The sequence below is a fragment of the Entelurus aequoreus genome, linkage group LG06, assembly GCF_033978785.1.
Source record: "Entelurus aequoreus isolate RoL-2023_Sb linkage group LG06, RoL_Eaeq_v1.1, whole genome shotgun sequence".
Classification (NCBI taxonomy): domain Eukaryota; kingdom Metazoa; phylum Chordata; class Actinopteri; order Syngnathiformes; family Syngnathidae; genus Entelurus; species Entelurus aequoreus.
In genome coordinates this window covers 26,350,660-26,375,659 of record NC_084736.1, presented here as the reverse complement: position 1 = coordinate 26,375,659, position 25,000 = coordinate 26,350,660, and the positions used below count along the sequence as shown (strand labels likewise).

General features: G+C 41.1%; 3 protein-coding genes across 6 annotated transcripts in view; all 3 read right to left on the bottom strand.

Annotated features, from left to right (window-relative positions):
* Nucleotides 1-1,096, bottom strand: part of abi3a (ABI family, member 3a) — an 11,914-nt gene extending 10,818 nt beyond the window's left edge. The window contains exons 1-2 of one of the 2 annotated variants that reach the window (XM_062050426.1): nt 938-1,096; nt 657-784 (exon numbers count right to left, since the gene is read on the bottom strand). In XM_062050426.1, the coding sequence (XP_061906410.1) occupies nt 657-779 (123 nt within the window). In that variant the 5' untranslated portion in view covers nt 780-784; nt 938-1,096. The remainder of the gene's footprint in view (nt 1-656; nt 785-937) is intronic. The other variant, XM_062050427.1, reaches the window with a different exon arrangement.
* Nucleotides 1,097-1,611: 515 nt separating this feature from the next.
* ccdc103 (coiled-coil domain containing 103) lies at nt 1,612-4,736 on the bottom strand. Its single transcript, XM_062050433.1, has 3 exons — nt 4,597-4,736; nt 4,065-4,216; nt 1,612-2,713 (listed from the first exon to the last, which is right to left on the bottom strand). The coding sequence occupies exons 2-3, from the start codon at nt 4,211-4,213 to the stop codon at nt 2,572-2,574; spliced, it is 291 nt and encodes a 96-aa protein (XP_061906417.1). The 5' UTR covers nt 4,214-4,216; nt 4,597-4,736; the 3' UTR covers nt 1,612-2,571.
* A 179-nt stretch (nt 4,737-4,915) lies between these two features.
* The window catches only part of LOC133652070 (rho GTPase-activating protein 27-like), a 28,797-nt gene continuing 8,712 nt past the window's right edge, over nt 4,916-25,000 (bottom strand). Inside the window, exons 4-21 of one of the 3 annotated variants that reach the window (XM_062050424.1) lie at nt 23,956-24,141; nt 23,591-23,737; nt 23,397-23,525; nt 23,260-23,319; nt 21,391-21,510; nt 21,182-21,256; nt 16,612-16,671; nt 16,278-16,345; nt 16,122-16,209; nt 15,955-16,056; nt 13,525-13,623; nt 13,385-13,457; nt 13,159-13,275; nt 10,261-10,359; nt 10,115-10,192; nt 9,881-10,015; nt 5,630-5,735; nt 4,919-5,558 (exon numbers count right to left, since the gene is read on the bottom strand). In XM_062050424.1, coding sequence (XP_061906408.1) covers nt 5,381-5,558; nt 5,630-5,735; nt 9,881-10,015; nt 10,115-10,192; nt 10,261-10,359; nt 13,159-13,275; nt 13,385-13,457; nt 13,525-13,623; nt 15,955-16,056; nt 16,122-16,209; nt 16,278-16,345; nt 16,612-16,671; nt 21,182-21,256; nt 21,391-21,510; nt 23,260-23,319; nt 23,397-23,525; nt 23,591-23,737; nt 23,956-24,141 — 1,920 coding nt within the window. In that variant the 3' untranslated portion in view covers nt 4,919-5,380. Of the gene's footprint in view, nt 5,559-5,629; nt 5,736-9,880; nt 10,193-10,260; nt 10,360-13,158; nt 13,276-13,384; nt 13,458-13,524; nt 13,624-15,954; nt 16,057-16,121; nt 16,210-16,277; nt 16,346-16,611; nt 16,672-21,181; nt 21,257-21,390; nt 21,511-23,259; nt 23,320-23,396; nt 23,526-23,590; nt 23,738-23,955; nt 24,142-25,000 lie in introns of all 3 variants that reach the window. The other 2 variants (XM_062050425.1, XM_062050423.1) reach the window with 2 other exon arrangements.

Sequence of the window (25,000 nt, the reverse complement as noted above, 5' to 3'; positions counted from 1 at the left end):
ATAGTGGTACTTGCCTGTTGTTGTGTATAGTTGTAGTAGGAACATACTTGTAGCAGTACTTGCCTGTTGTTGTGTTTTGTTGTAGTAGTACTTGCCTGTTGTTGTGTATAGTTGTAGTAGGAACATACTAGTAGTAGTACTTGCCTGTTGTTGTGTATAGTTGTAGTAGGAACATACTAGTATCAGTACTTGCCTGTTGTTGTGTATAGTTGTAGTAGTACTTACTTGTTGTGTATAGTTGTAGTAGGAACATACTAGTAGTAGTACTTGCCTGTTGTTGTGTATAGTTGTAGTAGGAACATACTAGTATCAGTACTTGCCTGTTGTTGTGTATAGTTGTAGTAGGAACATACTAGTATCAGTACTTGCCTGTTGTTGTGTATAGTTGTCGTAGTACTTGCCTGTTGTTGTGTATAGTTGTAGCAGGAACATACTAGTAGTAGTACTTGCCTGTTGTTGTGTATAGTTGTAGTAGTACTTGCCTGTTGTTGTGTATAGTTGTAGTAGGAACATACCACTAGCAGTACTTGCCTGTTGTGTATAGTTGTAGTAGTACTCGCCTGTTGTTGTGTATAGTTGTAGTAGTACTTGCCTGTTGTTGTGTATAGTTGTAGTAGTACTTTCCTGTTGTTGTGTATAGTTGTAGTAGTACTTGCCTTTTGTTGTGTATAGTTGTAGTAGCAGTATTCGGCCACATTCAGGAGGTTGTCGTAGTTTTCCAAAAGAAGTTTCCTGGAGCTTGGCGCCTCGTTAAGAATCTTCATGACTTCCTCCTTCATTTCTCCTTTTTCAGCCAAGTAACACACACACACAACAAACACAAAACACACAACACACACACACACACAACAAACACACAATTAAAGAGTAGCTGTGAACGAGCACTGATGATGATGTTGATGAAGATTATGTCCGGCGTGCGTGTGTACCACTGTACCTGTCTGTCGGTGGCTCTCAAAGATCGTGTCCTGACACAGGAGGTGATGGTGTTCGGTAAACAAGTTGGAGTGAGATGTCTTTTCTCATCGTCCTCTCGCGCTGGGGTCAGCCTCCACTCACGTGACCGCACGCTCAAACCCCCGCGCGTTCACGTGAGGTTTGAACGTGCACGTCTCGTCAGCGCCGCCTGCTGTTCAAGCAGCTTGTCCCTTTTTTTTTTAAACTCAAAATTTCAGTTCCCAACTTGGAAGTATACTGTTTGTTATTAATACAAAAACAAAATATGTGAGTACACTTTGACAAGTATTTGTTATTAATATTATTGATGGCCAGTGAGAAGTACTACAAATATGTGAGTACACTTTGACAAGTATTTGTTAATAATATTATTGATGACTATTGAAAAGTACTACAAATATGTGAGTACACTTTGACAAGTATTTGTTATTAATATTATTGATGACCAATGAGAAGTACTACAAAAATGTGAGTACACTTTCACAAGTATTGGTTATTAATATCATTGGTGACTAGTGAGAAGTACTACAAATATGTGAGTACACTTTGACAAGTATTTATTATTAATATTATTGATGACCAATGAGAAGTACTACAAATATGTGAGTACACTTTGACAAGTATTTGTTATTAATATTATTGGTGACCAGTGAGAAGTTCTACAAATATGTGAGTCCACTTTGACAAGTATTTGTTAATAATATTATTGATGACTATTGAAAAGTACTACAAATATGTGAGTACACTTTGACAAGTATTTGTTATTAATATTATTGATGACCAATGAGAAGTACTACAAATATGTGAGTACACTTTCACAAGTATTGGTTATTAATATCATTGGTGACTAGTGAGAAGTACTACAAATATGTGAGTACACTTTGACAAGTATTTATTATTAATATTATTGATGACCAATGATAAGTACTACAAATATGTGAGTACACTTTGACAAGTATTTATTATTAATATTATTGATGACCAGTGAGAAATACTGTACTACAAATATATTTCTCTATCCTCTTGTTGTCAGGCAGACTGGCTCGTACATGCACAAGCGTATAGTTCGGACTTATATCCGTCAGTAGACTCGCTATGGAAGTGTTAAAAACTACTCGTCGAAGTGGAGGCACGTAAAAAAGACCACCCGCAAAAGAAAGCAGCTTAAAGATGATCTGTAAAACATAATCTATGCAACATTTTGACCAAAGGACCAATATTACATGTTATGTAGACCACAATAAAGTCTCTACATGTAGAAAAAAAATCAAAATATGACCCCTTTAGGTTGATGCGGACACGTTTGTTACTGGATACTTCCTAATACCCTTCTGCTTGGAGACTTTATATGCAACTATAATTATTTGACACTTGTTTATTTTGACAAATGTGCTGTGTCACACTGCAATATTGGTTCCATGATATCACACACAAGTAAACACTGCAGGACTGCTTGTATCGCACATGATATCGCGCACTAGTAAAAACGCTGCATGACTGCTTGTATTAGACATGCTATCACACATTTTACATGTAAGCTGATATCATCACATACTTGTTTTTTTCATGATATCGGACTGATATCTGATATCGATACCATCACACTGTGAAGAATCAGGAGTCACGTCTGTAATCAGGGTCAGGGGTCACGGCGTGCTTGATGTCGGGGCCAACCAGAGGGTTCCATGGTTGTTTGCGTGGAGCGTTCTTGTCGTCCTGGTCCAGCGGTTTCAGGTGACAGGTGAGAACCATGTCTCTAAATAAAGACAAACATTGTCCCTCAGTGTGTTGCCGAGCAACGCAGAGAAAGAGGGTAGGGGTCAGAGGTCAATTGATTGATTGATTGAAACTTTTATTAGTAGATTGCACAGTTCAGTACATATTCCGTACAATTGACCATTAAATGGTAACACCTGAATAAGTTTTTCAACTTGTTTAAGTCAGGGTCCACGTAAATCAATTCATGGTACAAATATATACTATCATCATAATACAGTCATCACACAAGTTAATCATCAGAGTATATACATTGAATTATTTAAATTATTTACAATCCGGGGGGTGGGATGAGGAGGGTTTGGTTGATATCAGCACTTCAGTCATCAACAATTGATGACTGAATCATCGGAGAAATGGACATTGAAACAGTGTAGGTCTGACTTGGTAGGATATGTACAGCGAGCAGAGAACATAGTGAGTTCAGATAGCAGAAGAACAAGTATATACATTTGATTATTTACATTTGGTTATTTACAATCCGGGGAGGTGGGATGTGGAGGGGGGAGAGTGTTAGTCTAGGGTTGAAGTTGCCTGGAGGTGTTGTTTTAGTGCAGTTTTGAAGGAGGATAGAGATGCCCTTTCGTTTACACCTGTTGGGAGTGCATTCCATATTGATGTGGCATAGAAAGAGAATGAGTTAAGACCTTTGTTAGATCGGAATCTGGGTTTAACGTGGTTTGTGGAACTCCCCCTGGTGTTGTGGTTATGGCGGTCATTTACGTTAAGGAAGTAGTTTGACATAATCTGACTAGCTTGTTCTGGGATGTTTGGAGTCTAGATTTGAGGGTTTTGGAGGTGCTAGGGTACCAGGAGGTGCAAGCGTAATCAAAAAAGGGTTGAACGAGAGTTCCCGCCATAATCTTCAAGGTGCTTTTGTTGACCAGAGAGGAGATTCTATAGAGAAATCTCGTTCGTTGGTTGACCTTTTTGATTACCTTGGTTGCCATTTTATCACAGGAAAGATTAGCCTCTAGAATGGAACCTAGGTATAGGTGAGCTCCTCTTTCCTGGTGATAACAATGTCACCTACTTTTATAGTGAAGTCACTGACTTTCTTGAGATTGATTTGGGAGCCAAATAGGATGGATTCCGTCTTACCCAAGTGTATTGTCAGCGAGTCAGGTGCAAATACTAAGGAGTTCAGCACCGAGGATTTTTTCCACCTGTGACTTGTCCTTGTCGGATACCAGCAGGGCCGAGTCATCCGCAAACAGGAACAATTCACAGTCGCATGCTGATGACATGTCATTTACGTATATTAGGAACAGTAAAGGCCCTAATATACTGCCTTGGGGGACTCCACAGAATACTGAGAGGGGGGGTCTGACCTGAACTGCTGGTAGGAGGACACGCCCTGACTGACGGCTCTCAGCTTGGCGTCGTTCTCCCGTTTGTATTTGCGTTCGGACGCCACGCTCGTCCGCAACTCTTTTTCCAGGGCGGAAAAGTCGATGACGTCACGCTGGGAGGAGGCCATCACCTGATGACGTCGCACAAGAAAAACATGACCTCTCCAAGATGGCCGCCTAACCTGTCAATGTTGACATAACTGGACAGTAGTGTCAACACCGATATTTTAAGGCAAACTGCTATTAATAATAATAATGTTTGACGTTAGTTTCCAGACTAAAGTGTAAGACAATATTAATGTTTAATGTTAGCTTAGAGGCTAACATGTAAGACGATAATAATGTTTAACGTTAGCTTCCATGCTAGCATGTAAGACAATTAACGTTAGGCTAACATGTACGACAATAATACTGTATACCGTCCGTTAGCTTCCAGGCATGTAAGACAATAACAATGTTTAACGTTAGCTTCCAGGCTAACATGTAAAAGTAATGAGTAATATATACATACCGAAAGTTAGACCAGTTGGCGTTCTGTGCTCGTACCCGAGTCATGTCGGACAAGAGCGCAACAAAACGTTTCCATGACAACCGTCAGGTTGTACGGAAAGCAAAATAGTCCAAAAGCGCCATACATGACATAGGTTTTAACTTTAGTACACAAATAAAATCCGCTTCTTGTGCTCTGGTCTTAACCCCATTAGGCTCATATATGCACAAATGCCATCACACATATGTAATTATTATTTTAAAATCTGACATTATGCTTTATAATTGAGACGATGTATGCAAGTAGAAATGTGCCATGTTGTATGCAAGTCAACGTTTGAAATGGAATAAAATCTTTATTTTCTACAACTTTTAACGTCGTTTTGTCCCTCCAGAATCTTGTTGTCATTTCCCAACGAATGAAAAGAATCAGTAAGAATAACAACGTCATTATATACGTCTATTTCATACGACCGCTTCCTCTTTCTCAAACTTTTCCAGTGGAGAGGCAGAGCGTGTTTGCTCCAGTGGTTCTTTGAGGTTCTCATGTTCATAAGGTGCACTTGAAGATCACATCCGGTCCAGGGTCCTCGATGGTTCCACCTAGTGGTATTTTGGAGGTTCTAGAAGGATGTGTCCTAAAGATGAAGCCGAGTCACTTTGTCGAGTGTCACAAGCACGTCAGTGTTCCCAGTGGCTCCAGCTTAGAACTTGCAGGGGTTCCGACTGCGTCCGCTCACGAGAACACCTGTCACAGTGTTCTTGGAGGGTTCTGGAAGGTTCCACAGGAGCCGTGCCTGCCTGCGCTAGCTTTGCACGAAGACGACGTGGAACTCGTTGAGCATCAGCTCCACTATCTGGCTCTGGAAGACCATGTGGATCGTCATGTTGGCCGACTCTGTCTGGGGGCGGAGCAACGTGGGTCCGAACACGATAGCGACGCTCTGCACCGACATCCTGTTGGACTCCTTGTGCTCGATCACCCTGCGGAGAAGAAGATCAGAGCGGGGAAGTTGGGGGGCGTGTCTTCCGGGTTACCGCTGGCGTGATCGTACCTGCGCAGGTGTTTGAAGAGCAGCTCCATGGTGTCGTGGTTGGGAACGGGCAGGGCGGCCACCAGGTCCTTCATGTAGGACACCCTCAGGTCGTAGTCTGGAACTTCTGCTGGGACACAAGACGGACAGCTGAGGTCACGCTTACGCTCTGACGTCATGTGGCATCATGGGACATCATGTGACGTCACTAGAGATCGACCGATATGTTTTTTTGAGGGCCAATACCGATTTTTAGTAGTCAAAGAGGCCAATAACCGATATTCGTTGGCAGTAAAAGTTATTTAAACATGAATAGTATACGTCAGTAAACAGCTAAATAAGGCTTTAAGTCGGTCTTTTTATTATTCTTTTTTAGGAAACGTGGGACCAGTAGTGACATCATTTTTTTATGCAGCGCTGTTGTGGTTAATTTAGCAGCAAAAAACATCAAACACCTTTATTACGTGTTTATTAAGAGGAGCATCAATATTTGCATTTAAAAATACAGCAAATCTAATGTGAAAAATGGTAAAAATATTGGATTTTTCTACCTCACAATACTCAACATCGACTCCATTTTATAACAGTTTCTGGATTTAATACATTTTAAAGTTTCCTCTTGAGGAAGGCTGTGATATTGTGAACATTTTGATAAAAATAATTCCGGGCTCCTTCACATAGATTATAGTTGAGACTTTTTTCAAGATGGCTGACATCAATTCTTCCCGGATGTTACAGACAGTAAGAGAATGTGTGAGTTGCTGCCTGCTCTTCTTTACTCATAAAATTTTGTCTTTTTTGTCCAGACATTTCCACAAATTTTGGATTTTTGTCAGAGATATATTTCCTGTCGTCTTCATGTCCATCCATCTGTCGCGTTGTTCTTTGATTGAATCACAGAACATGAAACTTTGTGCGCTCTTTTAATAAATCCGCGCTGCTCGCGTTGTTGGCGGAGGCTTGATAGTTAAATAATTAGATAAAAAGTCATAATTATTTGATTAAAAAAATATTAGGTAGAAAGTCGACAGTATGAAATAAAAGGTCAAAATAATGAAATAAAAAGTCAAAATTATGAGACAAAAAGTCAAAATTATGAGCTAAAATGTCAAAATTATGAAATAAAAAATTGAAATTATGAGATTAAAAAGTCGAAAATATGAGAGAAAATGTCAAAATTATGAAATAGAAAGTTGAAATGATGAGATCAAAAGTTTAAAATATGAGAAACGGTCAAATTACAAGATAAAAAGTCGAAATTATAAAATAAAAAGTCCAAAATATGAGCTAAAATGACAAAAATATAAAATAAAAGTCAAAATTATGATATAAAAAGTCAATATTATGAGATAAAAGTCCATCCATCCATCCATTTTCTACCGCTTGTCCCTTTCGGGGTCGCGGGGGGTGCTGGAGCCTATCTCAGCTGCATTCGGGCGGAAGGCGGGTACACCATGAACAAGTCGCCACCTCATCACAGGGCCAACACAGATAGACAGACAACATTCACACTCACATTCACACACTAGGGCCCATTTAGTGTTACCAATCAACCTATCCCCAGGTGCATGTTTTTTGGAGCTGGGAAGAAGCCGGAGTACACGGAAGGGAACCCACGCAGTCACGGGGAGAACATGCAAACTCCACACAGAAAGATCCCGAGCCCGGGATTGAACTCAGGACCTTCGTATTGTGAGGCACATGCACTAACCCCTGTTCCACCGTGCTGCCCCAGATAAAAGTCAAAAATATGAAATAAAATGTTGAAATTATGAATTAAAAATCAAAATTATGAGATAATTAGTCGAAGTTATGAGGTAAAGGGTCTAAATCATGAGATAAAATGTAAAAAATATGAAATAAAATGTCAAAATTATAAAAGAGTTAAAATTATGAAATAAAAAGTCAAAATTATGACATAAAAGTCACAAATATGAGATAAAATGTCAAAATAATGAGATACAATGTCGAAATTATGAGATAAAAACTAAACTAAACTAACTTTTCTTATATTAGCATTTTACTGTTAGCATGCTAAAGTTTTACGCTAGCTTTGATGATGGTTTTTGATACTCTATTAAGCAATTATTTGGATACTTGGCGCCATCTTGGAAATATGCCAATGTCTCTTTTATCATCATGCTAAAGGCCTACTGAAATGAATTTTTTTTATTTAAACGGGGATAGCAGATCTATTCTATGTGTCATACTTGATCATTTCGCGATATTGCCATATTTTTGCTGAAAGGATTTAGTATAGAACAACGACGATAAAGATTGCAACTTTTGGTATCTGATAAAAAAAAGGCTTGCACCTACCGGAAGTAGCGTGACGTAGTCAGTTGAACATATACGCAAAGTTCCCTATTGTTTACAATGATGGCCGCATGAAGTGAGAGAGATTCGGACCGAGAAAGCGACAATTTCCCCATTAATTTGAGCGAGGATGAAAGATTTGTGGATGAGTAAAGTGCAAGTGAAGGACTAGTGGGGAGTTGAAGCTATTCAGATAGGGAAGATGCTGTGAGAGCCGGGGGTGACCTGATATTCAGCTGGGAATGACTACAACAGTAAATAAACACAAGACATATATATACTCTATTAGCCACAACACAACCAGGCTTATATTTAATATGCCACAAATTAATCCTGCATAAAAACACCTGCGTGTTTGTTATGCTAGCTCCTAGCTCCTCTGCTAGCTCCTAGCTCCATAGAACACGCCAATACAATTCAAACACCTGATCAACACACACAATCACTCAGCCCAAAAGACCGTTTACCTAACCCAAGGTTCATAAAGCTTATATATTTTTAAAAAGTTACGTACGTGACGCGCACATACGGTCAAGTTATCGAATGTTTAGCAGCCAAGGCTGCATACTCACGGTACCTGATATTCAGCTGGGAATGACTACAACAGTAAATAAACACAAGACATATATATACTCTATTAGCCACAACACAACCAGGCTTATATTTAATATGCCACAAATTAATCCTGCATAATAACACCTGCGTGTTTGTTATGCTAGCTCCTAGCTCCTCTGCTAGCTCCTAGCTCCATAGAACACGCCAATACAATTCAAACACCCGATCAACACACACAATCACTCAGCCCAAAAGACCGTTCACCTAACCCAAGGTTCATAAAGCTTATATATTTTTAAAAAGTTACGTACGTGACGCGCACTTACGGTACGGTACGTGTTATGCTAGCTCCTAGCTCCTCTGCTAGCTCCTAGCTCCATAGAACACGCCAATACAATTCAAACACATGATCAACACACACAATCACTCAGCCCAAAAGACCGTTCACCTAACCCAAGGTTCATAAAGCTTATATATTTTAAAAAAGTTACGTACATACGCAAAAAAAAGCCAAAGCTGCATACTCACAGTAGCACGTCTGCGTCTTTGTCATCCAAATCAAAGTAATCCTGGTAAGAGTCTGTGTTGTCCCAGTTCTCTACAGGCGTCTGTGTATCCAAATCAAAAGTCCTCCTGGTTAGAGTCTCTGTTATCCGAGTTCTTCCATCTTGACTGCATCTTTCGGGAATGTAAACAAAGAAGCGCCGGCTGTGTACTGTTGTGGCTGACTACGTTCGAAAAATACGTCCATTTCGCACCGACAACTTTCTTCTTTGCTTGCTTGGCTTCCTTCTCCATAATGCAATGAACATGATTGAAACAGATTCACGAACACAGATGTCCAGAATACTGTGGAATTATGAAATGAAAACAGAGCTTTTTCATATTGGCTTCAATGTGGAAGGCATACCCGTGTTCGTCGGGCTACGTCACGCGCATACGTCATCCTCAGAGGCGTTTCGAACCGGAAGTTTAGCGGCAAATTTAAAATGTCACTTTATAAGTTAACCCGGCCGTATTGGCATGTGTTATAATGTTAAGATTTCATCATTGATATATAAACTATCAGACTGCGTGGTCGGTAGTAGTGGGTTTCAGTAGGCCTCTAACATTAGCATGCCAACATTTAATGCTAGCTTTTTAGCTAATTTTGAATGTTTACACTTATAAATCATGGATTTGGATACTCCGCGCCATCTTAAAAGTATGAGGTTCAGAGGTCAGAGGTCCAGGGCACAGATAGCAGACCCATCAAAATTTCCTTGGGAACTTTGCAGTTCTGTTGTAGTTAGAAAATAAAAAAAAGACACCGATAAAAAGAGGCCGATACGTCAAAATGGCCGGCTGATAATCGGTCGATCTGTATACGTCACGTGACATGGCGAGGGCAAGTGTGCTGACGGATGGCGGCGATGAACTTGTCGAAGAAGCTGAAGGGGAAGAGTGGCTCGGGAAGCTCCCTGAGGAAGAGCTTGAGTGCGCCGGTGATGACGTGGATGTCCTCCCACTGGCCGTCCTCCAGGTCCAGGTGCTCCTCTGCAGAAAGACAAAAGGGAGAAGAAGAAGATGGATGCTTGTCTTCAAATGTCCCATCTTTATTCTTCCTGCTCGATGAGCACAAACACATCAAGTCACCGTGATCTGCTTTGTGCCGCAGCTTCTGGATCACAGCAAGGTTTCCGCTCACTCGGTAGATCCCGTCCACATGAAGGCCTAAAGGCACACACACACTTGATGAACACGAACAGGAGTGAGCAGGAAGAAGGTGTGCCGGCTCCTACCTCTTCTGTCCACCGCTCTGATGCACTTCTCCATGAATTTGGGTGGGGTGGCGTTTTCCCTGTGCCACAGCGTGTCAAGATGGCAGCCGAACACGTTATCTGCACACAGACAGCAGAACCCGTCAGGTCACTCGTGCGCTCACTACAGATCGAGCAATGTGTATTTTTTTCCAGGGCCGATGCCGATTACTAGTATTCAAGGATGCCGATTAGCGATCTAGTGGGACATTGATTTTCAAACACCTCTATTTGCGTCCTATTTGGTTTACAAACGTTTACATAGCGCCAAATTTGCCTCCGTGTGCGGACCACTTCTCGCCGTACGAACAGTTCATTCATCTATTCATTTTGCATGTCACTTGAAGCCATCTGGGGCTGGTATTTTGATAATATCACTTCCTATACACATTGGCGCGGCCATTTCGAAGAGCCCGATCAGCGCTGCCCCTTAGAGATCGCTTTGTGGGATCAGAACTGCTTTAAATGTGTCCAAACTCTTACAGTCTTGCTTTATCGTTACGGATTGCTAGACAACAGTGAGCTAGCATTTTTAGCTAGTTGTCCTGTGGCTTGCGGCACCTTCACTTCGAGTATTTTATCGGCGAGGGGGCTTTGTTTCACAGCAAGTCTTTAATTGTGATGAGACCGAAAAAGATGCCACAGCGGGCGTTTATTACAGCAAAGGAGAAGGTACTACCGGGACACACTCTGATGAAGGATCGCCACACACTGCTAGTTTGTGCTACGTGAAGCCACTGCTATTTTATCACAACTTCCGGAGTGTTCAACAATGCCACAAATATTACCGGGCACAAGGTAAAATTATGTTCCTTTTTTTGTTTTTTATTGTAGCAACATGGTGGTTAACATTTTGAAGTGCACCAATTAGGCTATTGTGTTTGGGCAGACGGACACATTGACAATTAAGCTCGCTGTAATGTTGTTGTGTTGTTTGGATAAAAAAAGAGATTGTTGAGCCATTACCCTGTTATGTTGGTTTAATATATATATATATATATATATATATATATATATATATATATATATATATATATATATATATATATATATATATATATATATATACAATATATATACACATTATAGTGTTTTACAGTGTGCAGTTTTTTACTAAAATCAGAACTTTTGTTGAAGCTACACCAATTATTCATGTTTACAATGATTCTTATGGGGAAATCTGTTTCACTATACAAACTTTTCGGTTTACTAACCATGTTCAAGAACCAATTAAGTTCGTAAAAATCGAGGTTCCACTGTATACAATTTCAATATTATACATCACATATTTTTATTTGTCTTTACCACATGTCCAAAAAGGAGTAGGAAGAAGCATCTTATTTAATCCTACCCCCTTTCCATTTCATAGCAATTACTAACACACATGTTCACTTCCTGTTCTCAATTTACATCGATTTCTCAGTTTGGTATACTTGACATAAACTATTTAATTTCTAAATATGGCAAACATTTAAATAAAAACAATTCTGGGCTTCTTCTGTCATAGCTGGTTACACCAGGCCGTGCCTTTATGTTGGGGTTTGTTAGTGTTCTCCAGTGTTTTGTGTTACTTCCTGTCCTACGCTTTTATTTTGGCTGTGCTTCCGGTTTTGTTGGTGTTTTCCCGTGGCTGCTTCACTTCTGTCCCAGAGCATTTCCCCTCCCCTTTTTCTACCTTCATTGTCGGGACATTGATGATGTTATTATCTGTTCACTGGACTACAGGGGAGCCTTTTGATGCGAAGCCTAATACGCACTACTTAGTGGACGCCGTGTGCTCCACATTTCCTGTGAGTCTTTTGCTGGGTTTTAGTCGTTTGATTTTGTTTTGTTTTCTTCACAGTCTGTCCGGGCAGAGCACTTCTCGTTGCTCTCGCTTTTTGTTAGTTTATTAACAAATACCCCTTTTTTACCTCATGCTACTACCTCAAAATCACAACAACCTCCTGTCTTCCACGACGCACCATTTGTCAACGCTTGACACCTTCACATAGTTTTTTCAAGCTAGCTGACATCATTTCTTACTGGATGTTACGGAAAATGGCGAAGTTGGTAGAGTGGCTGTGCCAGCAATCGGAGTGTTGCTGGTTACTGGGGTTCAATTCCCACCTTCTACCTTCCTAGTGACGTCCGTTGTGTCCTTGGGCAAGACACTTCACCCTTTGCCTCTGATGGCTGCTGGTTAGCACCTTGCATGGCAGCTCCCTCCATCAGTGTGTGAATGTGTGTGTGAATGGGTAAATGTGGAAATAGTGTCAAAGCGCTTTGAGTACCTTGAAGGTAGAAAAGCGCTATACAAGAAAAAACCCATTTATCATTAAAAGTAAGATAATGTGTGAGCTGCTTACTGCTCTTTTGTTACTTGTATAATAATCTCTTATTTGTCAAGATATTTACACAAAGTTTGGATTTTTGGCAGAGATACATTTTCGGTCATCTTCATGTCCATCCATGTCTGTCGCGTCTAGATTTGATTGAATCACGGAATATAAAAACTCACCGCGCTCCTTTAATGAAACCACTCTCAAAAACGGGAAGACGACGCCAGAAAAGTAGGACAAAAACTGGAATTCCCAGATAAAAATGAAAGTTTTGACAAGTTCATGTAAGCAGAGGAGACATGCTGTTGGTGACCAGCATTCAAAGAAGAGAAAGGGGGTGTGGCCATCTACTTTACTAATTATTTATGTTTTTTATATTAAATACTGGAATTGTATGTGTATGTATTGTATCTGCTGATGGAGTTCTGTTGTCGTTGTAAAAAAAAAAAAAAAAAGACAAAAAGAGGCCATTACTGGTATACGTCAAAATGCCAAATATCGGCGCCATTCATCGGTTGATACCTAGCGTTCACATGGCGAGGTGATGTGGCGCACTGACCTCGTATGTAGCCTTTCTCCTTCACGCTCTGCAGCGTCGGTCTGCGCTGAAGGAAGCGCCGAAGTTTGGTGCGAACGCGCGTCTGCTCCGAGTCGACGGCCAACGCGCTCCTGGTGGCTGCAAACACAAACGACGACACAAGAAGTCACTCTGCTGGCCTCCTTCTCGTCGCCAGCGCACGTGTGCTGTGACATGGCGTCTTCACGGCGTGTGCAATCACACTCACTCATCCTCTTGCGCTCTTTGTCCTCTCTCTCCGAGGACGCGTCATCCTCGTCGTCTGACAAGTGCTCCTGTTCCTGAAACACACACCTCCATCGTGGTGGTTCTGCTAGTGCACGTGTGTGTGTGTGTGTTTGTGTGTACCAGCTGTCTGACGGTGTCTTGTATGACTTTCAGCCAGTCGGTGATGATGCTCTCAGTGTCGTATTGCATCAGGTACTCGCAACCTTGACGAGTCCTTAGCTGCACACACACACACATATATATACTGTACATACAGACATACATCATTATATACTGTGCACACTTACATACTATACGTACATATGTACTATACGTACATTTACACGGTATGTACATACATGGACAGTATACTATACATACATACAAACTGTACATACTTATATACTATACATACAAATATACATACGATACATACATACCATACACATACAATTAGGGCTGTCAAATGTATGAGGTAGTCAATGGATTTAAAAAATTATCGTATTAATGATTTATGAACGCAGATTATTCACCTACTTTATTTTGAGCGTACAGAACGTCCTCTTATACCTTAAACATAAAATATGCAATCAAGTAATTTACTGTGATAAATCGTGATTAAGAAAATTAATCCTTTGACAGCACTATATGTACACACATATATATATATGTACACATATATATATATATATGTACACATATATATACATATATATATATACATATACACACACATACAGTACATACATATATATACTGTATGTATAATATGTAAAAATAAATATTTACATATATGTACAAATATATATATATATACTGTATATACACATGTGTATGTATGTATATATACATGTGTGTATATATATATATATATATATATATATATATATATATATATATATATATATATATATATATATATATATACATGTGTATGTATATATATATATATATATTAGAGATGGCCGATAAATGCTTTAAAATGTAATATCGGAAATTATCGGTATCGGTTCGGAAATTATCGGTATCGGTTTCAAAAAGTAAAATGTATTACTTTTTAAAACGCCGCTGTATGTAGTGGTACACGGACGTAGGGAGAAGTACAGAGCGCCAATAAACCTTAAAGGCACTGCCTTTGCGTACCGGTCCAATCACATAATACCTACGGCTTTTCACACACACAAGTGAATGCAAGGCATACTTGGTCAACAGCCATACAGGTCACACTGAGGGTGGCCATATAAACAACTTTAACACTGTTACAAATATGCGCCACACTGTGAACCCACACCACACAAGAATGACAAACACATTTCGGGAGAACATCCGCACCGTAACACAACAGAACAAATACCCAGAACCCCTTGCAGCACTAACAATATACATCCCCCGCTACCCCCTACCCCGCCCCCCCAACCCCGCCCACCTCAACATCTTCATGCTCTATGCCCCAAATTCCGAGCTGCTGTTTTGAGGCATTTAAAAAAAAATAATGCACTTTGTGACTTCAATAATAAATATGGCAGTGCCATGTTGGCATTTTTTTCCATAACTTGAGTTGATTTATTTTGGAAAACCTTGTTACATTGTTTAATGCATCCAGCGGGGCATCACAACAAAATTAGGCATAATAATGTGTTCATTCCACGACTGTATATATCGGTATCGGTTGATATCGGAATCGGTAATTAAGAGTTGGACAATATCGGAATATCGCATATCAGCAAAAAAGCCATTTTCGGACATCTCTAATATACTGTATATATATATATATATATATATATATATATATATATATATATATATATATATATATATATATATATATATATATATATATATATATATATATATATATAAATATATATATATATAATTATATATATATATATATATATATATATATATATATATATATATTTATATATTTATATATATATATATTTATATATATATATATATATATATATATATATATATATATATATATATATGTGTGTGTATATATATATATATAGGGACGGCGTGGCGAAGTTGGTAGAGTGGCTGTGCCAGCAATCGGAGTGTTGCTGGTTACTGGGGTTCAATTCCCACCTTCTACCTTCCTAGTCACGTCCGTTGTGTCCTTGGGCAAGACACTTCACCCTTTGCCTCTGATGGCTGCTGGTTAGCGCCTTGCATGGCAGCTCCCGCCATCAGTGTGTGAATGTGTGTGTTAATGGGTAAATGTGGAAATACTGTCAAAGCGCTTTGAGTACCTTGAAGGTAGAAAAGCGCTATACAAGTATAACCCATTTATTATTTATTTATTTATATGGTTGTATGTATATTGTTTTACCATTTCCTTCAAATTAACATCTGAAACTTTTACAGTACTTGAATGCACCACAGTGCCATGCTATGTGATTGAACAGTGACGTTTGGGAATAATGTTAAATACAATATAATATGTGGCGGCATAGAAAGAAACGTCACTGCATAGCATAGCACGTAACTGTGCTGCACGCCAGGATTTTGGAGGGCAACCGGTCGACACACAGCTCAAATTGTAACCACGGCAACGCAGCTGACCTCCAGCACGTTCTTCTTCGAGGACTTGTCCTTGGAGGCCCAGCCGATCCAAGCTCCTCTCAACTCCACCGTGTATTCCGGAACAATCTGTGACGCCTTGGACTGGGGAGAGGGGAGGGGTCACGTGTGCGAACCTGAAAGGTCAAAAGGTGAGAGCCGCTTCCTACCATGTTCCCGCTGGGGGCAGACTTGGGGTCCCTGTGAAAGGTGAGGATCCCTCCATGGAGGACGGTCCACGACTGACTCCAGTTCTTCCTGCGCAGCACAGCGCCAGTTACACGTCACGTAAACACACGTCACTACACACACACACCACGTCTCACCGGATCTTCTTGCCGTGATCGATCACTTTGGTCTTGTTGAGGATTCCCGCTTTCTCCAGCATGTGTCCCTGCAGAGTCACACACACACACAGGGGGTCACATGACAGGGCAGCTCAGGTGTTCTCTCCCAGCTGATACAAGACCAGTTCCAGGAAGTATTCTGTGCTGGCATGATGCACAACTTCATCCACCACCAGGGGGCACCGCCCCAAACAATGAGCCAGGCTTGTTCCCATAGCAACCACGAGCTTGAAGGTGCAGTCCCACCAAAACAACAACATCAACAACAACAACACATATCAGCCGCCAACCAGAGCCCAGCACCTGCATTTACCTGCTGGGAGTCTGTGCTGCGATTGGACAGATTCCTCCTCCGTGAGAACCTATCAGAGAGCTTGACACATGATAGCACAGTGAGCTCGCCACACACACACACACACACACACACACACACACACACACACACACACACACACACACACACACACACACACACACTGCACAAACATGAGAGATCCCAGCTTGACTGAGCTTTGTTGCTGCATGTTTGAAAGGCCAGGATGCACAGAAAGTAGTCAAGCTAGCTGTTGGAATAATTTCATCGCCTTCTTAAAAGGGAACTGCACCCTTTTTTTTGGAATATCATTACCAATCTTTATGTCAAACTAGAACACATTTTATTATTTCTTATACGTTTTAACTTGTAAATAAAGGCTAGCAAAAGTCAGCTCACAATTGAGCTATTTGGAGTCGCTCTATACCGCCTATAAAGCGATTTAATTAACATCCAAAAACCTCCATTATCGTTTTAAATAGAAGTATATATGTAATGTAGTAACATTCATAATAATATTAATATTTACAAATTTTGATCATTTTAAGCATATTAATTTCACAGACGCATCACAACGTTCACTTTCCCTTCAACAACAACACTACCAATCATTGCAGACTTCATGAGAGACTACAAAGACTAGTTTGGGACAAATGACGATCCAGAAACTTATATTTTTGATCCTGAACATAAGGAGGATGAGCTATGAGTTTTAAAAGCTGTGTGCTAAACAGATCCAGCAAGTTGCAGTATTGCTAAGTGCTAAACAAGAAATACAAACTAGGAACATAATAAAACAATCACTTAGCGCCTGATTTACAAAGCTCCAAACATTACGTGTACAATCTATAAAATAGTGTGTACAATCAGTGGGCGTGTTGCGTGTGATTTACTAAGACTGCGTGTGCAATTGAAAAATGGTGCAGACTGCCATGGAGACACTCATTTACTGCACATTCATGCTATCATGATCCTCCCTGTGGCGTTTTGCTATGTTTTCAAACAAGCAGGAAACATGTACCACTTTTTATGGGCACTTCAGAAGCATTGCTGCAGTTCAGCTACATTTTATTTTACAGGTAAAAGTACGCTCATTGGAGAGAGGTCGCACTTTACTCTGGCTCAAGACGCAAAAAAATGCATACTTCAAGAATTTTTTTTCATGTAAGAATTTTTTTTAAAAACATATTATATGTGAAAAAAACAAACGTCTTTAAAAAAAAAATTACTAAGGACACCAAAACGCATCAATTTAATTAATTTTAATCAGCCACTTAAGTCATAAGTAGCTATACAATTATGAAATGATGTTGCTGAATACACAATATGTTTAATATTTTTCATTTCTGACCATCCAAAATGTTGACACACAGGTAGGATGGAGGATTTTTGTCTGTCTGTGCTGCGCGAGCAATAATCCTGCAGCCTTGGGTGGTCAGTTTGCACACCCTTAAAGTTAAAAGTTAAAGTACTGCTGATAGTCACACACATACTAGGTGTGGTAAAATTACTCTCTGCATTTGACCCTTGTTCCACCCCCTGGGAGGCGAGGAGACCAGTGAGCAGCAGCGGTGACCGCGCTCGGGAATCATTTTAGTGATTTAACCCTCAATTCCAACCCTTGATGCTTCTGACACGTGCTAAACAAAACACAAAATAGTGCTTGCAAATCACATTGCGTGTGCAAAAAATTAATGTATTTGCATCTTCTCTTCCCAGTATTGTGGGTGTTTTGATAATAAGCATGTATTCCGCATATTAATGAAGACAGAGAGGCTTTAACAGCGTGTGCTACCAGGTTCGCACGTTTTAGTACACGCAAACCTTTGGTAAATCAGGCTCTTACTGTACAATGTCTGCAGTCACCGGGATGCCGCCTGATGGGATGTTTATATCTTTCAGCACAAAACTTGTGTTCCCCGTTTAGATGATTAATTCATCATAATTGTCGGGTAAATACAGGAAGCGAGCATATTGTCGTGTCTTCCTAGCGATGTCTTCCGGTCTAAGTTGAATGTCAAAGTTGACCAACTTCTCGGTTTAGGTCCACAACCTTCTACTATCCAGGTGAGAGGCATGGTTTATAATCTAGAATTAACTTTCACCAACTCAGAGGCGATGCAGCAGCTCAGTATTTCAATATAGCGGTATAAACTACCGGTAGTTACCCCTCTGTGATTAATGCTTAACGTAACAGTATAGCTAATACTTAGTTAATATTTCAGGTCTGGATGTTTTTAGAAGTCTTTATGGGCAGGATAGGTTGGAACCGGTTAGCTCCATTGTTAGCCACCTCAATTAGAATGTATAAAAAAGAAAAACATGTGTTATTGTCTTGCATAAGGATTGGGAATGATAGGCAAAAATCCCAAACACGTGCAGTTGCCCTTTAAGACGAGCACGAGATCATGGCAGAATCTGCAATAAAAATGGAACAAGGTGCACATTTCTTTACAGGTGCTGCTTCAGCAATATGAAGAAATAAAAGGAAGTATTACATTTTTTTAAAAAAAGCATCTCCAGCGCTTGTAAAAAGAACAAGGACAAAGCAGAGCCGCATGAAATCTTTTTTAAATCCCATTTTTGACTTCATTAAATGCATGATTTGAAATAAAATTAAATAAGTGTGAAAAAGTTTTTGTAATGGGGGCGGGGCCTGAAATAGACTTCTGCTAAGGACCGTGCTTATTAGACAAACATAACAACCACAACACTGTGGAACGCATTGTGAATTATAACCATTCTACGTAATGGAAGAGCAGGAAAGTGCTTGAAAAAAAGTCTGCTATATAATGTCATTACATTTTTGACATTTGACATAGCAGGCTCCTACACACCCTGTTCTGATTACATAATTGGATGCAAGATGATGTCACATGGAGAAAACCCTGATTTCTCACAGCACACACATGTAGCGACGGACAATACATCGCCATGGTTACTAGCCCACTGATGTACTACGGACAATCCATCGCCATGGTTACTTATCCATTGATGTAGCTACAAACAATACATTGCCATGGTTACTTGTTCACGGATGTAGCTATGGACAATACATCGCCATGGTTACTTGTCCATTGATGTAGCTACGAACAATACATCGCCATGGTTATTTGTCCAACTATGTAACTACGGACAATACATCGCCATGGTTACTTGTCCATTGATGTCGCTACGGACAATACATTGCCATGGTTACTTGTCCATTGATGTAGCTACGGACAATACATAGCTATGGTTACTTGTCCATTAATGTAGCTACGGACAATACATCGCCATGGTTACTTGTCCATTGATGTAGCTAGGAACAATACATCGCCATGGTTACTTGTCCACTAATGTAGCGACGGACATTACATCTCCATGGTTACTTGTCCATTGATGTAGCTACGGACAATACATCGCCATGGTTACTTGTCCAATTATGTAACTACGGACAATACATCGCAGTGTTTCCCACACATTCATTTATTTGTGGCGGCCCGCCACGAAAGAATTACGTCCGCCACAAAAAAATAAAAAAATAAAAAATATATATATATATATTTTTTTGTCCTATCCAGCTTCTCAGGCAAATCATATAGTTGATGTAGATGCCCATATAGGCTGTTCAGATTTACTTTATAAAAGAGCAGTGTAGGATACTTCTCTTGTTGCCTTATTTGTATTTGACCACTACTGTTTTCTGTTTATTTGTTACTGACTCTGGCAGGACACCTCTGCCTCTGTTTCACTTTATGTTGCTGGTAAATAATATGGTTGTAGTAATAGGCTAAAGTTAAATTATTTAGTATGCACTAATTAAAGGGGCAGAGCTTTAAGAGACATTCTATCTTTTATATTTTATAAGATATATTTTTTGTAAGAACCACAATAATAAATATATTTCAGTGAATAACTTATTGTTCAAATCTGTATATAAATATGTACATAAAGTGTTGTAATTATATTGTAAAATGGATGGATGGATGGATGGACGTTTAAAACAAAACTGTTATTATTAATTAGTAAGTATACATTTTTTGAGCCTTTTTAGAGAAAATCATATCATTGTAGTAAATTATGCAAATTACTCGATGATGTCATGGTGACCACGCCCATAGCCACGCCCCCACCACCACAGGTATCTTGGCAGTTTATGGGAAACACTGCATCGCCATGGTTATTTGTCCAATGGTGTAGCTACGGACAATACATCGCCATGGTTATTTGTCCAATGATGTAGCTACGGACAATACAGCGCCATGATTACTTGTTAATTGATGTAGCTACGGACAATACATCGCCGTGGTTACTTGTCCATTGATGTAGCTACAGACAATACATTGCCATGGTTACTTGTCCACTGTGGCTGAGGGGATTACAATCAGAGGAACATTTGAAATTCAAATGTTTTACATTTCATATATTTTTCTCCTGCTTCTTATTTTCCATATGTCATAAAAAAAATCTATATTTATATCAACCGATATAAAACAATTATATCATGACAATTTTCCACCATATCGCCCAGCTCTAAGCTAAATTCATCCAAGATGAGTAATCTTTCCCAGTGTGTGTGTGTATGTACCTGCAAACTGTCAGGAAAGTCTCTCCTTGTGTCAGTGGTATCAGAGAAGTTCCTCAGATGGCGAGATACGAGCATCTAGGAAACAAGGAAGATGTTTCATTGTGTGTTCCATGATAAAGAATGACATGAAGCAAATGTTGTCGCTACAAATATATTTTCTGGAATCCTCCTAACTTCTCCCCCATAGGTCATGTCACACTTGGACTCACGTCCTCAGCCACGCTGTGTCTCCAGCCTCGGTCCTCCACGCCATTCCTCATCCTCAACGGCAAGCGGACCCCATCCGCCAGGTCCAGGTGAGCTCTGGGAATCACATGTTTTTGGAGATGCTGGCGAGTGCAAGAAAACACCAGCAGGTGGCGTTTACTTTAAGATACAACAGTGTGTGAATGTGTATGTGTGTGTGTGTATGTACCGTAGTGAACATGGTGTTGTCGTGTGTGTGTATACCGTAGTGAACAAAGTGTCGTTGTGTGTGTTTGTACCATAGTGAATACGGTGTTGTTGTGTGGGTATGTGTGTCTGTGTATCGTAGTGAATATGGTGTTGTTGTGTGCCTGTGCATACTGTAGTGAACATGGTGTTGTTGTGTGCCTGTGCATACTGTACGGTGTCGTTGTGTGCCTGTGCATACTGTAGTTAACACGGTGTCGTTGTGTGCCTGTGCATACTGTAGTTAACACGGTGTCGTTGTGTGCCTGTGCATACTGTAGTTAACACCGTGTCGTTGTGTGCCTGTGCATACTGTAGTTAACACTGTGTCGTTGAGTGCATGTGTTTGCACTGTAGTGAATAAGGTTTCATCGTGTGGGTGTGTACCGTAGTCAACAAGGTGTGGTTGTGTAACATAGTGAACACGGTGTTGTGTGCGTACTGTAGTGAACAAGGTTTCTTCGTGTGTGTGCGGGTGTGTACCATAGGGACCACAGTGTCTTTGTTTGCGTGTGTGTACTGTAGTTAACATTGTGTTGTTGTGTGTGCGCGTGTATGTGTACCATAGTGACCACAGTGTCGTTGTGTGTGTACCGTTGAGAACACGGTGTCCTACGTATGTGCGTACCGTAGTGAACACGGTGTCCTGCGTGTGTGTGTACCGTACTGAACAAGGTTTCGTCATGTGTGTGCACGTGTGTACCGTAGTCAACACAGTATCTGTGCTTGTGTGTGTACCGTAGTTAACACGGTGTGGTTGTGTGTGTGTGTACACCATAGTAAAAACAGTGTCTTTGTTTGCGTGTCTGTGTGTGTGTGCACCATAGTAAAAACGGTGTCTTTGTTTGCGTGTGTGTGTGTGTACCGTAGTTAACACAGTGTCATTGTGTGTGTGCGTGTGCGTCCCATAGTTAACATAGTGTCATTGTGTGTGTGTGTGTGTGTACTGTAGTGTCGTTGTGTGTGTGTATTGTATTAAACACCATGTTGAGCATGTGTGTGTACCATAATAAACACAGTGTTGTTGTGTGCATGTGTGTGCACCGTCGAAAACACGGTGTCGTTGTGTGTACGTGTGGATACCGTAGTAAACACGGTGTCGTCGTGTGCTTGTGTACCGTTGTCAATACAGTGTTGTTGTGTGCGTGTACCGTAGTAAACACGGTGTTGTGTGCGCGTATGTGCGTACCATAACATTACACATACATTAACACGGTGTCATTGTGTGTGTGTGTATACTGTAGTAAAAACTATGTCGTTATGTGCGTGTGGGTGTGCCGTAGTGAATACAGTGTTGTCGTATGTGTGTATTGTATCACCAAAACGGGAATCACCAAAAATGATTCCCGAGCTCGGCCACCGCTGCTGCTCACTGCTCCCCTCACCTCCCAGGGGGTGAACAAGGGAATGGGTCAAATGCAGACGACAAATGTCACCACACCTAGTATGTGTGACAATCATTGGTACTTTAACTTAACTTAAAATTTAACTTAGTAAACATGGTGTGTACCGTCGTAAACACGGCGTCGTGGTGTGTATGTGTGTGTACCGTAGTGAATACAGTGTTGGCATGTGTGTGTGTGTATTGTAGTAAACACGGTGTCGTGTGCACCGTCATAAACACAGTGTCGTGTGTGTGTGTGTACCGTAGGAAACACGATGTCGTCGGGTGCGTTCACAGGATAATCCTCTTCTGGAAGGGGGGGCTTCAGTTTCACACACACACAGAGCAAATATTGGCACCATGACACGTGACCTTTGACCTATGAAAGAGGGGTCATACCGGGCCGTCGTCAGTGGAGCTGAGGGGGGAGAGCGACGGGGGTGCGGTCCAGGACGTGGCCCCTGAGGTGGGGTTGTAGTAGTAGAACCTTCCTGATGTCTGGTCCAGGAGCTGCTCCCAGAGTTCCTGCTTGGAGGACAAAAGACGCTCTTCTGCGTCCGACTTCTCAGGACATTTTGTTCATGGTTTGTTACCTGAGGAGAGGGAGGGGACAGCAGCCCCCCAGGTGGGTCCGAGTCGGCAGGCGAGGGGGGGCAGGGCTCACGCGGGTCAGACCAGGTGGTCTGTAGGGTGACGGGATGGAAGTAAAACACCTTCCCGCTCTCCTGGTCCGTGTGGACCTGCAAGACCAGTTGGACATACAGCCTTTCAGAGTAAAAGCTCAACTTTCCTGTGCTCTTATTGTGGAGTTTTCCTGTTTAACATTATTACTCTTCCTCCCCCCATGTGTCCATTGTTACATGTAACTTTAGAAGAGTAATCAGATTACAGTTGATTAAACTGCACATGTTAAAGATGACATTTGAAGGAATTCTACTCTTTTCTGGCTCACTCTGACCTGCCATCCATCTTGTGTCCTGACGGGCGGTGAGGGGATGGTCATGTCAGGGACCGGGGTCGCCGACGGGGAAGGGACTTGGCCTGTGGTGGACTGGGGAGCGTCGGGCAGCTCTGGAGGGGCGGGGTCAGTGTCGGCGCTCCCCTTGACAGCTGAGACGCCAGCGTAGATGGGCGGGCTCGAGGCCTACGGCGAGATCGTCTTCACGGTTTAATACGGCACGTGTCAAAGAGCAAACAAGCTCTTATACTTCCCTGCTCAGGTGTCCTAAGCCACGCCCACAGCCACATTGACATTGTGGTTAGCAGCCACTAAGCCACACCCACAGCCACATTGACATTGTGGTCTGATCTTGAATGGGATTGTGCTAAAAAAATTTAATTTCCCCTCAGGGATTAATAAAGTATTTCTGATTCTGGTTCTGATTATGAATCTGGTTAGCAGCCACTAAGCCACACTCACAGCCACATTAACATTATGGTTAGTAGCCACTAAGCTACACCTCCATTAAAATTATGGTTAGCAGCCATTAAGCCACACCCACAGCCATGTTAACATTATGGCTAGCAGCCAATAAGCCACTCCCACTTTAACATTATGGTTAGCAGTCACTAAGCCACACCCACTTTAACATTATGGTTAGCAGCCAATAAGCCACACCCACTTTAACAGTATGATTAGCAGATACTAAGCCACACCCACAGCCACATTAACATTATGGATTGCAGCCACTAAGCCACGCCCACAGCTACGTTACCATTATGATTAGCAGCTACAAAGTCCCGCCCACATTAACATTACAGTTGGCAGCCACTAAGCCCCATCCACAACCACATTAACATGTTTATCAGCTACTAAGCCACGCCAACAGCCACGTTAACATTAAGGTTAGCAGCCAATAGGCCACGCCCATGTTAACATTATGTTTTGCAGGCAATAAGCCCCGCCCACAGTCACATTATAGTTGACAGTCACTAAGCCCCGCCCACAGCCACGTTAACATTATGGTTAGAAACCATTAGGCCACGCTCAGGTTAACATTATG

Bases quoted from the DNA above. Each gene is read 5' to 3' on its own strand.
- ccdc103 (XM_062050433.1), bottom strand. From the start codon at position 4,213: ATGGCCTCCTCCCAGCGTGACGTCATCGACTTTTCCGCCCTGGAAAAA. The intron at 2,714-4,064 runs GTCAGACCCCCC...GTCTTTATTTAG, and splicing joins TCCTCCTACCAGCAGTTCAG to AGACATGGTTCTCACCTGTC.